At 44.6% G+C, this 13,011-nt stretch overlaps 1 protein-coding gene across 1 annotated transcript; it reads right to left on the reverse strand.

Moving 5' to 3' along the window:
* Nucleotides 1-172: 172 nt before the first annotated feature.
* LOC133884782 (serine/threonine-protein kinase STN7, chloroplastic-like) lies at nucleotides 173-11,924 on the reverse strand. Its single transcript, XM_062324332.1, has 11 exons — nucleotides 11,485-11,924; nucleotides 11,322-11,411; nucleotides 10,833-10,952; nucleotides 10,568-10,672; nucleotides 9,654-9,822; nucleotides 9,475-9,568; nucleotides 9,220-9,313; nucleotides 9,079-9,135; nucleotides 7,893-8,306; nucleotides 7,465-7,693; nucleotides 173-309 (listed from the first exon to the last, which is right to left on the reverse strand). Exons 1-10 carry the CDS (start codon nucleotides 11,869-11,871, stop codon nucleotides 7,535-7,537), a joined length of 1,689 nt encoding a protein of 562 aa, XP_062180316.1. The 5' UTR covers nucleotides 11,872-11,924; the 3' UTR covers nucleotides 173-309; nucleotides 7,465-7,534.
* Nucleotides 11,925-13,011: the final 1,087 nt, after the last annotated feature.

The raw sequence follows: 13,011 nt of genomic DNA on the forward strand, positions 1-13,011 counted from the left end.
CTCAGCAGTCAGTCATCACAAGGTGCAGTCTTGCTACAATTAAAAAGATTGCGGTGCCAACCATGGTACCGCCATATAAGTGACCTGTCATGGAATCGTGTGCCACAGATACTTCCAGAGCAGCAAGCTACTAGAAACCCCAATCACGATTCACGAACTAATCAAGCACAGGTGAATGTTTATGAACTTTTGATAGTAAGAATCTCATAAGCTTTGCCTCAATGCATATGCAAAATATTTACATCTATGCAGCGTGAACTGCAGTCTTTCAGACAAATTTTACTGGCCAGTCACCAGCCGGTAGGAAGTAAGTATTGTTGTATTTTCTTGAAAATTCTAATGGGCTCATTCTGTGAGGCCTTCCTCTTCTTTTTGGGCCGAGCCTCTTGGCTGGCCGGCTAAAGGAGGCGCCTAGGTTTTCTTGCGCTCGGTACAACCCTGGAAAAGCTGGGCGCCCTGGAGAGAAGCTGGCGGCTGCTGTGCTCTGGCGGCGGCCGGCGCAACTGCCTCCGTTTCCTTCGGGAACGGGGGCTGGAAGGCGCCGGTGCGCGGCTGCTATTTGGGGACACCGGCCTCCTCTGCTGCGCATGAGTTTTTTTCCCCTCTTACTTCTGTTCTTCCTCACTGGTTTCTTCGGTGGTTCTGGGAATCATCGGCTAGTCCACCTGAGCGGGGCTTGGGCTGTGATTTGATTCAGGAAGGAATCCGTGAGGGAGTCCTGTGTTTGGAGCTTTTGGTGCTGCGATTGTCTAGGCTCGCCCGCACGCGCCGTCAGCGGTGTGGTGAGGATTTGTACCTCCGTCTTCCACATCGGCGTCAACGACGGCGAATTGGATTTCTGGGGCAGCGGCTTCATCGCCGTGCTTATCCTCTGTGACTGATTCACTTGCTTCACTCTCTCTGTGAGTTTCCCTCTCTGATCTGAACTGTAGAGTGCTCTTATTACCATGCTCTGTGATGATCCATTTTGATGAGATTAAATTAGAATGTTGAGTACAATAGATGCATTCTTGATGCTCTGTTTAGTTTAGACAGTGACCTGGTTTTGAATTTGTTCGGCAAGATCAATATCAGTTTTTGGATCTAGCATTATTCTCTTGGTGTCACTGTCTGGAGCACTATACTTGGGCAGGAACATCATGCTGTGATCTATTTGTGCTGTGAGAGTTGAAGATCTGATTTAGACCGCAGCATGCCATGGGGATGTTTCTGTCTCTGAGATGTTTCTGTCATCTTTGGATTATGCTGTTGATTAAAATTTTGGTTCATCTGCTGTGTAGTCATCTGTTTATACAGGTGCTGTTCCTTTGCCCAAGTATATGCCATGTTCAGAGCACACTAGATCAAGAATGCTATCTAGGTGTGATCTCATATTCTAATTTAATTGATGATATGTTAATCAGATCAGTTATGGTACAAACTCTTGAAGGTTTGAGGCCAACTGATATTAGTGATCTGAGAGCCATTGCAATAAATCCAATTCAGTTCAGTTTCAGATGCAATTTTATTAGGTTCTGTTATTTCAGTATTACAGAATTCTTTGCTAGATTTTTGTATTTGCTCAGAAGTTCCTTCTGCTCATTGTATTTGTTATCTGGGATCTATATATATATGCTCATTATATCGCAAATTATACAACAATCCAGAAATCCAATTTTTGCTTCTGAGATGGCTAGTTCTAGCTCCTCTGCTCTTCCTCCGTCGTCCTCTGACGCAATTAAGCCTGAGTGCTTTGATGGGACCGGCTTCAAGCGCTGGCAGGCCCGGACGAGGCTGTGGTTGATGGAGCTCGGTTTATTCTGGGTCCTCACCGAAGAGCCGCCCGCCCCCCAAGGGGAAGCCGTGCTAGACGAGGTTGAAAGAACGCGTCTTGACGCATTAAGGGCCCGTTGGGAGAAGGCAAATGCTTCTGCCCTGGCACGTCTCTTGGCCGTTCTGTCGAACAGGCTCTTCGACGTGTACGTGAGCTTCGGGGAAGCGCGGAAGGTGTGGACGGAGCTGAATGACAAGTATGCTGAAAGCGACAACGGCAACGAGTCCTTCATGGTGGCAAGCTATCTGAACTTTCGCATGGGAGATGGCAGATCAGTCATGGAACAAATCCATGAGCTTCAACTGATCGTGCGGGACTTAGGCCAGTATGGCTGTGTCCTCCCGGAGAATTTTCAGATTAATGCCATTTTGGCCAAGCTGCCTACTTCTTGGCGTGACTTTGTCACTGCACGTCGGCATTTGAAGCAGCGATTGACTCTTAATGAGCTCATTGCAGCGATAAATGTCGAGGAGAAGTCCAAGGCAGGCTATGGTGGGGGAAAGGCTTCTGCTCAAGCAAACCTTGTCGAACACAAGAACCATCCTGGCAAGAATGCGAAGAAAGAAAAGACCAAACCTGGTTTTTCGGGACCGAAGGTCAATGCTATGAAGAAGAGGAAAAAACCCGAGATTATCTGCTACGTCTGCGGCGAGTTGGATCATAAAGCCAACAGATGCCGCAATCGTAAAGGCAAAGGGCCAACACCTGAGCAGCAGAAGGCAGCCAAAGCCCAAGTAAATGTGGCGGTCGCAATGGCCAATGATACTGGCAAAGGCGACTCCACTAGTGGGTATGCACCTGAGGCCTATATGGCAAATTCACCTGACTCCACAAGTTGGTGGATTGATACAGGTGCTACAAGGCATATTTGTGCTGATCAGACGTGTTTTACTTCTCTTCAGGGCGCAGATGGTGGATCCGTACTGATGGGGAACGGGGTCTCGGCAGCAGTGCGCGGAGTAGGACAAGTGAGCCTGAAGTTGACTTCTGGCAAGACTCTTGTCCTGAAGGACGTGCTATTTGTACCTGCCATGACCCGCAATTTACTCAGTGGATCGATGCTGTGCCGGCAAGGAATAAAATTAGTCTTCGAGTCGAATAAAGTAGTGATGACCAGGTGTGGGTCGTTTGTAGGGAAAGGCTATGATTGCGGAGGCATGTTCCGCATTTCTATTCTTGATAGCTCTGCAAACATTTTCTATTCTTCGTACTCTAATAAGAACATTGATATTTGGCATTCTCGCTTGTGTCATGTTAATAATGAAGCAATTGTGCGATTGAGCAAGATGGATCTTATTCCTTCATATAACTATGATAAGAGCCACAAGTGCGAGGTGTGCGTGCAAGCTAAGCAGCCCCGCAAACCGTTTATCTCGGTCGAGGGGAGAAGCACCTCGCCGCTTGAGTTGATCCATTCTGATCTGTGTGAGATGAATGGAATATTAACAAAAGGTGGCAAGAGATACTTCTTTACTCTCATAGATGATGCTACCAGGTTCTGCTATATCTATTTGCTCAGAACAAAGGATGAAGCATTAGAATACTTCAAAATCTATAAGGCCGAGGTGGAAAACCAGCTGGGGAAGACAATTAAAAGACTGAGGTCTGACAGAGGTGGGGAATATATTCCCAGGGATTTCTCCGAATTCTGTGAAGAAAGTGGTATAATCCATGAATTCACACCACCGTACTCACCACAGGCCAACGGAGTAGCCGAAAGAAAGAACCGAACAATTTGTGATTTGGTTAACACCTTATTACAAAGTTCTGGTATGGCTAACTCATGGTGGGGTGAGGCTGTTCTCACAGTAAATTATGTCCTGAACAGGGTCGCTCCTCGGAATCGCGAGGTAACCCCTTATGAAGGATGGAAGGGGAGAAAACCGAATCTGTCCTATCTTCGAACATGGGGTTGTTTGGCTAAAGTTCATATTCCCCTGCCGAAGAAAAGGAAATTGGGACCAAAGACTGTCGATTGTGTCTTCCTAGGGTATGCACACCAGAGCACAGCCTATAGATTCCTGGTGGTCCATTCTGAGATCTCAGACATTGCAGTTAACTCCATAATGGAGTCTCGGGATGTGACATTCTTTGAGCACATTTTTCCCATGAGAGCAAAGGAGACTAGATCCCATGATTTTTCAGTTGATATCCATGTTCCTCAGAGTGTTGATGACACGGTTCATGATTTGGAACCTAGGAGGAGCAAGAGGCAAAGAACGGGAAAATCACTGGGAGATGACTTTGTCACCTATGTCGTGGATGATGAACCACGAAACCTTTCAGAGGCATACGCTTCACCAGAAGCGGAGTACTGGAAGGAAGCAGTCCGTAGTGAGATGGATTCTATCATCTCTAACGGAACCTGGGAGTTGGCAGACCTCCCAGTTGGGTACAAGCCGGTCGGCTGTAGATGGATCTTTAAAAGAAAACGGAGACCTGATGGTACTATAGAAAAGTACAAGGCCCGATTAGTGGCTAAGGGTTTTACGCAAAAGGAAGGAGAGGATTACTTCGATACTTATTCTCCTGTAGCCAGATTACCGACTATCCGCGTGCTCTTAGCATTGGCAGCTTCGCATAATCTCCTTGTGCATCAGATGGATGTCAAGACCGCTTTCCTTAATGGAGAGCTGGATGAGGAGATTTATATGCAGCAGCCAGATGGATTCGTGGTAACAGGACATGAGCGTAAAGTATGCAGGCTAATCAAATCCCTGTATGGTCTCAAACAGGCCCCTAAGCAATGGCATGAAAAATTTGATACTACACTGACTTCGGTCGGCTTCTGTGTCAATGAAGCCGATAAGTGCGTGTATTATCGCTATGGTGGGGGTCGAGGTGTCATTCTGTGTCTATACGTGGATGACATATTGCTATTTGGGACAGATATAGAAATGATTAACCAGACTAAGTCTTTTCTATCTCAGAACTTCGATATGAAGGACCTGGGAGAAGCTGATGTAATTCTTAACATCAAGCTCCAAAAGGGCGAGAATGGGATAACTCTCAGTCAATCCCATTATGTGGACAAGGTGCTTACACGCTTTGGTCTGATAGACTGTAAGTCTGTAGCCACGCCCTATGATCCAAATACTAAGCTGAAGAAGAATGTAGGTCATGGAAAAGACCAGTTAAAGTATTCGCAGGTGATAGGTTCTCTTATGTACTTGGCCAGTGCAACTAGACCTGACATCTCATATGCAGTGTGCAGGTTGAGTCGTTATACGTCCAACCCAGGAGATGATCATTGGATAGCATTGGAAAGGATTCTCAAGTATCTGAAGGGGACAAAGAACCTTGCGATTCACTACTCTGGCCATCCTGCAGTCATAGAGGGATTCAGTGATTCCAACTGGATCAGTGACTCGGATGACATGAAGGCTACGAGTGGATATGTTTTCACTCTAGCAGGCGGAGCAGTGTCATGGAGGTCATCTAAACAGACCATCCTTACTCGCTCCACGATGGAGGCTGAACTAGTGGCGCTAGATTCAGCAGCTGTAGAGGCAGAATGGATTAGAGAACTCCTTTCTGACCTGCCGATATTGGATAAACCAATTCCGGCTGTTCTCACCTACTGCGATAATCAAACCGTTCTGGTTAAGGTGAAGAGTAGGAAGGACAATATGAAGTCTTCGAAGCATATAAAACGGCGACTTAAGTCGCTAAGGCATGCATTAGAGACGGGTATAATCGCTGTGGATTATATTCAGTCTGAAAGGAATCTGGCTGATCCTTTCACAAAAGGAATGGCTAGAACAGTCATTCAAGCAGCGTCAAGAGGAATGGGATTATTACCCACTGATAAGGTCCACACCGGCAGTAACCTATCCTAGGAGATCGGAGATCCCGTGAACTAGGCTCTAGGATAACAAGCTGTGTGGATATAAGAGCAAATCGATCCCATTTGTTGTCTTGCTCTTCTGTAGGAGAGGCTGAGCTAATAGCTCTTAATGAATTCAGCGCCGAATAGCTATAGATGTCGTCCTACAGGACATCTAGGAGAATTCACCTATGTGAGTGTGATTGTGTGGTCGCAATCACAGAGAAGCCGGGTACTTCTCTAAGAGACACTCATGAATAGAAGGTGCTCGGACATGACCGTAACGTCCATCCCGAGAGCTAAAGGCTAAGCAGCCTAGTACAGGGTGTTATATGGATGGAAGCTCTTACACCAAGATAGAGGATCAAGGTGTAATCCTCCTCTGTCTGTTTGAGCCAAAGTCTATATGACTAGGTATAGTGTTCAAACCCGAAAGGTACACTATACTCAAAACTTGTATATTAAACCGAATGCTACCAACATTAAAATTTTGGTGGGGATTGTTGTATTTTCTTGAAAATTCTAATGGGCTCATTCTGTGAGGCCTTCCTCTTCTTTTTGGGCCGAGCCTCTTGGCTGGCCGGCTAAAGGAGGCGCCTAGGTTTTCTTGCGCTCGGTACAACCCTGGAAAAGCTGGGCGCCCTGGAGAGAAGCTGGCGGCTGCTGTGCTCTGGCGGCGGCCGGCGCAACTGCCTCCGTTTCCTTCGGGAACGGGGGCTGGAAGGCGCCGGTGCGCGGCTGCTATTTGGGGACACCGGCCTCCTCTGCTGCGCATGAGTTTTTTTCCCCTCTTACTTCTGTTCTTCCTCACTGGTTTCTTCGGTGGTTCTGGGAATCATCGGCTAGTCCACCTGAGCGGGGCTTGGGCTGTGATTTGATTCAGGAAGGAATCCGTGAGGGAGTCCTGTGTTTGGAGCTTTTGGTGCTGCGATTGTCTAGGCTCGCCCGCACGCGCCGTCAGCGGTGTGGTGAGGATTTGTACCTCCGTCTTCCACATCGGCGTCAACGACGGCGAATTGGATTTCTGGGGCAGCGGCTTCATCGCCGTGCTTATCCTCTGTGACTGATTCACTTGCTTCACTCTCTCTGTGAGTTTCCCTCTCTGATCTGAACTGTAGAGTGCTCTTATTACCATGCTCTGTGATGATCCATTTTGATGAGATTAAATTAGAATGTTGAGTACAATAGATGCATTCTTGATGCTCTGTTTAGTTTAGACAGTGACCTGGTTTTGAATTTGTTCGGCAAGATCAATATCAGTTTTTGGATCTAGCATTATTCTCTTGGTGTCACTGTCTGGAGCACTATACTTGGGCAGGAACATCATGCTGTGATCTATTTGTGCTGTGAGAGTTGAAGATCTGATTTAGACCGCAGCATGCCATGGGGATGTTTCTGTCTCTGAGATGTTTCTGTCATCTTTGGATTATGCTGTTGATTAAAATTTTGGTTCATCTGCTGTGTAGTCATCTGTTTATACAGGTGCTGTTCCTTTGCCCAAGTATATGCCATGTTCAGAGCACACTAGATCAAGAATGCTATCTAGGTGTGATCTCATATTCTAATTTAATTGATGATATGTTAATCAGATCAGTTATGGTACAAACTCTTGAAGGTTTGAGGCCAACTGATATTAGTGATCTGAGAGCCATTGCAATAAATCCAATTCAGTTCAGTTTCAGATGCAATTTTATTAGGTTCTGTTATTTCAGTATTACAGAATTCTTTGCTAGATTTTTGTATTTGCTCAGAAGTTCCTTCTGCTCATTGTATTTGTTATCTGGGATCTATATATATATGCTCATTATATCGCAAATTATACAACAAGTATATTATACCATTGCTAACGGGCGACGTTTTCTACAAAGAAGTGAACAATGTACAGGTGTGACAGCCTACTCCTCCCTCGGTATCCACCGGCTCCACCAAATGCTTTTGCGCTGGCTGGAAAGCTCATCCATGCTCTCGTTGATCGTTTTCACGATCTTTCTCTGCACGCGCAGCAGGGAAGCAAGCGCGTTCCGCTGGGCGCTGCCTTTCTTTGGTTTTATTTCCTACACAGATAAGAGAAAAAACAAAGGTGGTCAGTGTTCTCCTGGCAGATCATATGTTTGTCCGCATCATTTTGAAAACGAAACGAAATGTTTGTCGGAAAACCGATGCAACAGCTCCTGCTTTAAATCTCTTTGTATGTTCTAAAAATGCAGTCATACTCTCTAAAAAATAATAACGATGTCACGCATACGGACGTACCCTAAGCTCTTGAAGTTGTGCTTCTGTAAAGCCTCCTCCTGCCTCAGTTCCTGATCTTGCCATGAGGCCGACAACCCATCGGGCTGCTTCACTGTAGTCCTTTTGGGTTGCCCGGAACAGTTGCAGTCTTAAGTTTTGCATGGCAGAGAGGCCAAGAAGGCCTTCACGGTTGAAATACGGATGTGCCAGTGCAGCCTTAGCACTTGTCCTTTGCCGCGCTTTGTACCGGACCATGGATGTGAGGAGTTCCCATCCAATGCCATTATCTAGATCCAAGATGTCAAAGCCCCTGCGAAGCTCAGCAGTAGCTCGTGGTTCCACCAAATTCCTCCAAGCTTCTAAGTCGTAATCGCATCTCTTCAGTTGGCGATTAAATTGTATGAGGCTGCTGTCAGTTCTTAATGAGGGAAATGCCTACAAAAGAATGTTGAGTTAAAAAAGGTTAACAACTACAAGATATTTTATGAAATTCTGGAAACAAAAATCATGTATTGAAAATGGCAGCCTAAACATGTCATGTTTGGTGTCCCTTACATATGGATGGTGCTAGCTGAAGCAGTGTGTGGGGATGCAGCTAACTGCAGAACATGTTCCGCATATATTAAGATGACATGGGCAGAATGTACATGCTAGCTGAGCAAGCAGAGGTAGAAAAGGAGGTCGAGCGAAGAGAGGAAAACATACATGCATGTGATATATCATGGTCATGGACTAAAGATATGCGGAGACACGTGTGATATACTAGTCATAACTCATAATAACCTGATCAGCGAATGCCACAAACTTGCATGTCAGTAATAACTAATGCAGTAGTCGGTGGAAGCAAATAGTTAGAAACTGGAAGGTGTTTTGACAAGAGATTAACAGAGTAGAAGAGCCAGTCCAAGCAGCAGTGTAGTGTGGTGGGGAGATCAGTATTTTGACATTCAAACCAATGGACAAGAAGATTCACCATGGATATTGGAAGGACAGTTTGAGAGCTTGTCGTGCAACTAAACATTTAAAGTTTCCTAGTTGTGTGCTCTAGAGATGTACCCACACCTCGCATGCATGGTAATAACTTAATATTCAGATTTTTAATACATAAAGGTACTCCATCTAAATAGCTTAATATTCAGATTTTTAATACATAAGGGTGCTCTATCTATTTTCTTTTAGATGCATGCTGTTTCCTATAGTAACTTACCATCTGTAAGAATATGAGCCCCAAGCTATATATGTCAAATCTGTCGGGAAGGTTCAGCTGTCAATGAAAAGGTTTACTGCATTAGCTCAAGCAATGAGGACTCAAAGGAAAAAATGTTTTAGTGACTAATTTAAAGAATACCTGCCACAGGACTGGAGACAAAGTTGTTGCAACTGGAACAGAAGGAGCAGATGGTGTTTGTGTGCTCATAATATATTGCTCTGGTGCAGAATACCTTCAAAGCATTGGTAAAGAATAAACCAAATTACTAGTCAAACCATATTAGCAAATCATAGTAACAACTTCAAAAGGTCAAATTTGTGGGTGGTGGGAAAATTATTCTTTAATTTTGGCATGTTATTCAGTTCATGAACACGAAGGTGTCTTTTTGAGTACCTTGGGTCCAAAAGAAACTCATTGGGAATATAGTTGATGCCTACTCGTAAGTCAGCTGCTGCTCCAAGGTCAATAATTTTGAAGGTTCGTGATCCTATCAAAGACAAAATATGAAAAATTGACTCAAAAGATTTTAATCATGAGACTCTCTTACAAACAAACTGATGTTTTGTTGTTACCCTCTGAAAATATAATATTTTGGGGTTTTATGTCTCTGTGAACAATCCCCGTTGAATGAAGTCCATCAAGAGCAAATAAGAGTTGTCTCATCACTGTTTGAATGATCTTATTCTCTCTTGCTATTCCCTTTGGCAAGTCTTGGACATCGCCAAGAATCTTTGTCTCCACCTGATCGACCAAATTTGAACTGTAATTGTTAAGAACAGCTGCTTCATGACAATGTAAATTAGTGTGGCTTCTGTTGACTCAGAATCTAGAACACGTTACATGGAAGGTTTAAGTTGTCTCATCACCAATAGATGATAAGGAAAGGGTTGCCAATTCGCCATGCAATGAAAATGTTAACGTCACAAAAGGAAGACATATCTGAGTCACTATTCTTTTTTTTCCTCAAACCGGCAAGAGAGCTACCCGTCATTATAGTAAGAAGGAATAAAGAAGGTACACTGTACAAAGAACAAAAAACAGAAAATAGACAAAACAAAGCTAACAAAAAACAACAAAACAAAGAAGCTGGATCAACAAGGCCAAGTCGACCAAGGACACCCACAAACACTAGAACCAAGGATCATAAACTGAAGCTAATGAAATCTGATGAGCTAAACAAATTACGCTTATGCCATTAAGGTAGCATAGTCCTGAACAAATACAACTGATAACATATCAAGGAGATTGAAACTGGTTAATCAACTTGATCTCTATAGTACAGCTCAGCAAGTCAACACAGTGCAAGCAAGTATAACTGAGAAGCTCTCGATATCAAGGTGGCGATAATCAATTAAATTAACTGCAGTTCATGCAAACAAGCGAATAGCATGACAAACCTCAGAAAAGAAACTGGTTCAACTGAAGTTTATGAAGGAAGCAACTTGACTGACGTAAGACTGATTGTAAGCTTGATTGTAGCACTTACATTGTAAGGGAACTCCTTGCTTTGCATGAGATCAAAAAGTGTATCCTCGCCTTCAAAACGCCAAATTAGCCAATACTCATCAGCTCCCTTACCTTTAGCTTTGCTCTAAAAAGCAACATGCAATGCGAGTTTCAGGAATCAATCAAATTCTAGTAAAGAAAGCTAAGTCCATTTTTGGACTAAATCCTATGTTAAGACTTAAGAGAAAAGAAGGGGCCAGGTGAACAAAAAAGGCTCCAACATAAGCACCTAACTGAGAGTATACCTCACGAAATCCATAAAGAAAATCTGCACAGCTGCTAGCACATGCCCTACTGAGACGCTCATTCATCCATATCTCCACCGCGCCATACTCTGTTGCCTTCTTCACGACCACAGCCCCTTGCTTCAAGATGAACAAAAGAAATCACAGCCATTAGTATGATAGCTTTGTTTCATAAAATTTCCAGTGTTTTAGCTGTACTGGAATCAGTGCACAGTTTCCCTCTTGTGACCAACCGACCACAATATTGAACGTGCACCCACACATTTTTTCCACTTCCTTCAGGAGCACAATTAATTTTCTTCCCCTTTTCTGAGATTAGTATCACGCACGCACTTTTCAATAATCAATATGCCCAGGTGCACAGCATTTCTACTTTCAATTTACCCCACTACTCCACTTTCTCGTCTAAGGCAAGCAGCAAATATCCATTAGCTGCCAGAATTTTACACAATTGAAGCCGTCACATGCGGATGCAATATTAGCCTTTACCTTCTCCGCTGCTTCTCGGTTCGCCAGTGACGCCTTATACACGACCCCGAACGCGCCCTCCCCAAGCTTCTTCCCGAGCACGAAGTCGTCCTGCCCAAGCACCAAATCAGCACGAATCGAGGCGGTATAAGAGTTAGGACCCGGAATCGAAGCACGTGCACACCTTGCGGAAGGTGGGGCGGAAGAGGCGCTCAGCGAAAGCGAGGACGAACATGTCGAAGAAGCCCGGCGCGACGCCGGGGGTGGCCCAGAGGTAGGACACGGCCGCGAGCGCGAGCGCGGCGCCCGGGGCGGTGATGGTGAGGCCGTCGTTCCGGGGGAGCGTGCTGCGGTAGATGACGTCGCCGCACGCCATCACGGTGCAGGGGAGCCCGACGCCCACCGCCTCCACCAGCTGCCGCCCCAGCTCCGCCGCCGCGCCGCCGAGCTCCGCCGTCACCGGGCGGAACGACGCAACGGAAAGGCTCACCGGCCCCAGCCGCCGGCGCCGGAGGAGGGTGTCGTGGCCGGGGAGGAAGGAGGTGGAGAGGCCAAGGCCACTAGCGGCCATTTTGGATTTTTCCTTTTTTTTTTCTTTTGTTCGAAAATTGTGGCTCGCGCAATTTATTCTTCCGTGTGAGTTTCGTTTGATTTCCCAGTTATCGTCGAGAGATAATCCAAACGTGTGGGATCGGATGGGCTTGACACGTGGCCTCGGGTCCACCTGTCGGTTGTAAACAAAGGCTCTGGCCGGGCGTGCGGACTCAAAGTTTGCAAGATTTTGGTTCTGGATAGCCTTGTCATGACTAAACTTATTTAAACGTGGCTTGCTAAAAAAATATGGTAAATAAATTTTTAGTTATAAATATGATAAAATTAGTTAAAAAATTAAATGTACGAAGTGTGGACTAGATGACTAATAAAGTATAACTTAATATAGTTATGACAGTTAACCAAATAAACTGGACTACAAAATAAAAGCTGATTATCACCATTCACGAGTTAATTTGTACTACAAAATTATATAATTCATAATTTGGTAGGAAGAAACTTCCACAAATTTTACAGAGTGAATTGGATTCTCATAATCTTAAGCTAAGATAAACATATTCTAAATTTAAACATGGCAATATTAGATACAAACCAAACATACTAAATGGCAAATTTTACAATCATAAGATTTTGTTCGATTGTGCTTAAAAAAATATTTGGTTCAATTTCCACGATATTTGGAAATATTTTTTGCAATTATAGCAACGCTTATATGCTTGCGACTTTCACAAATACTGCTACTAAACAGTGCATGCTGGAGTAGATTATGGATGGAAATTGGAACAGCTCAGACTGTCACGATTTTGTTTAACTTTAGGTACGTGGGGAAAATACAAAAACGGGCAAGCCATAATTTGTGGCTAGGGAAGATTGACATAGAGTGAAGCATCAGCTTCAGTGAGCTAGTGGCCAGAATCAGCTCTCAGTCTCCGGTGCGACACGCTGGTCAATTCCTAGGCACTGATTTGACTCGTAGAACTACTGGTCAAGTTTGCGCGGTTAAGAAAAATATCTGGGGCGCAAATTAGTGCTGTCACTTCTGTTGTTACTTGCATCACTGCATGATTGAGGTCTGTTTAACAGAATTTTTAAAGTAGTTTTTTGGAGCAGTTTTTCGGCTGAAATCAGTAAAAGCTCTGTTAAACATTAGTTTTCAGCT

Source organism: Phragmites australis, chromosome 11 (genome assembly GCF_958298935.1).
Source record: "Phragmites australis chromosome 11, lpPhrAust1.1, whole genome shotgun sequence".
NCBI classification, from domain to species: domain Eukaryota; kingdom Viridiplantae; phylum Streptophyta; class Magnoliopsida; order Poales; family Poaceae; genus Phragmites; species Phragmites australis.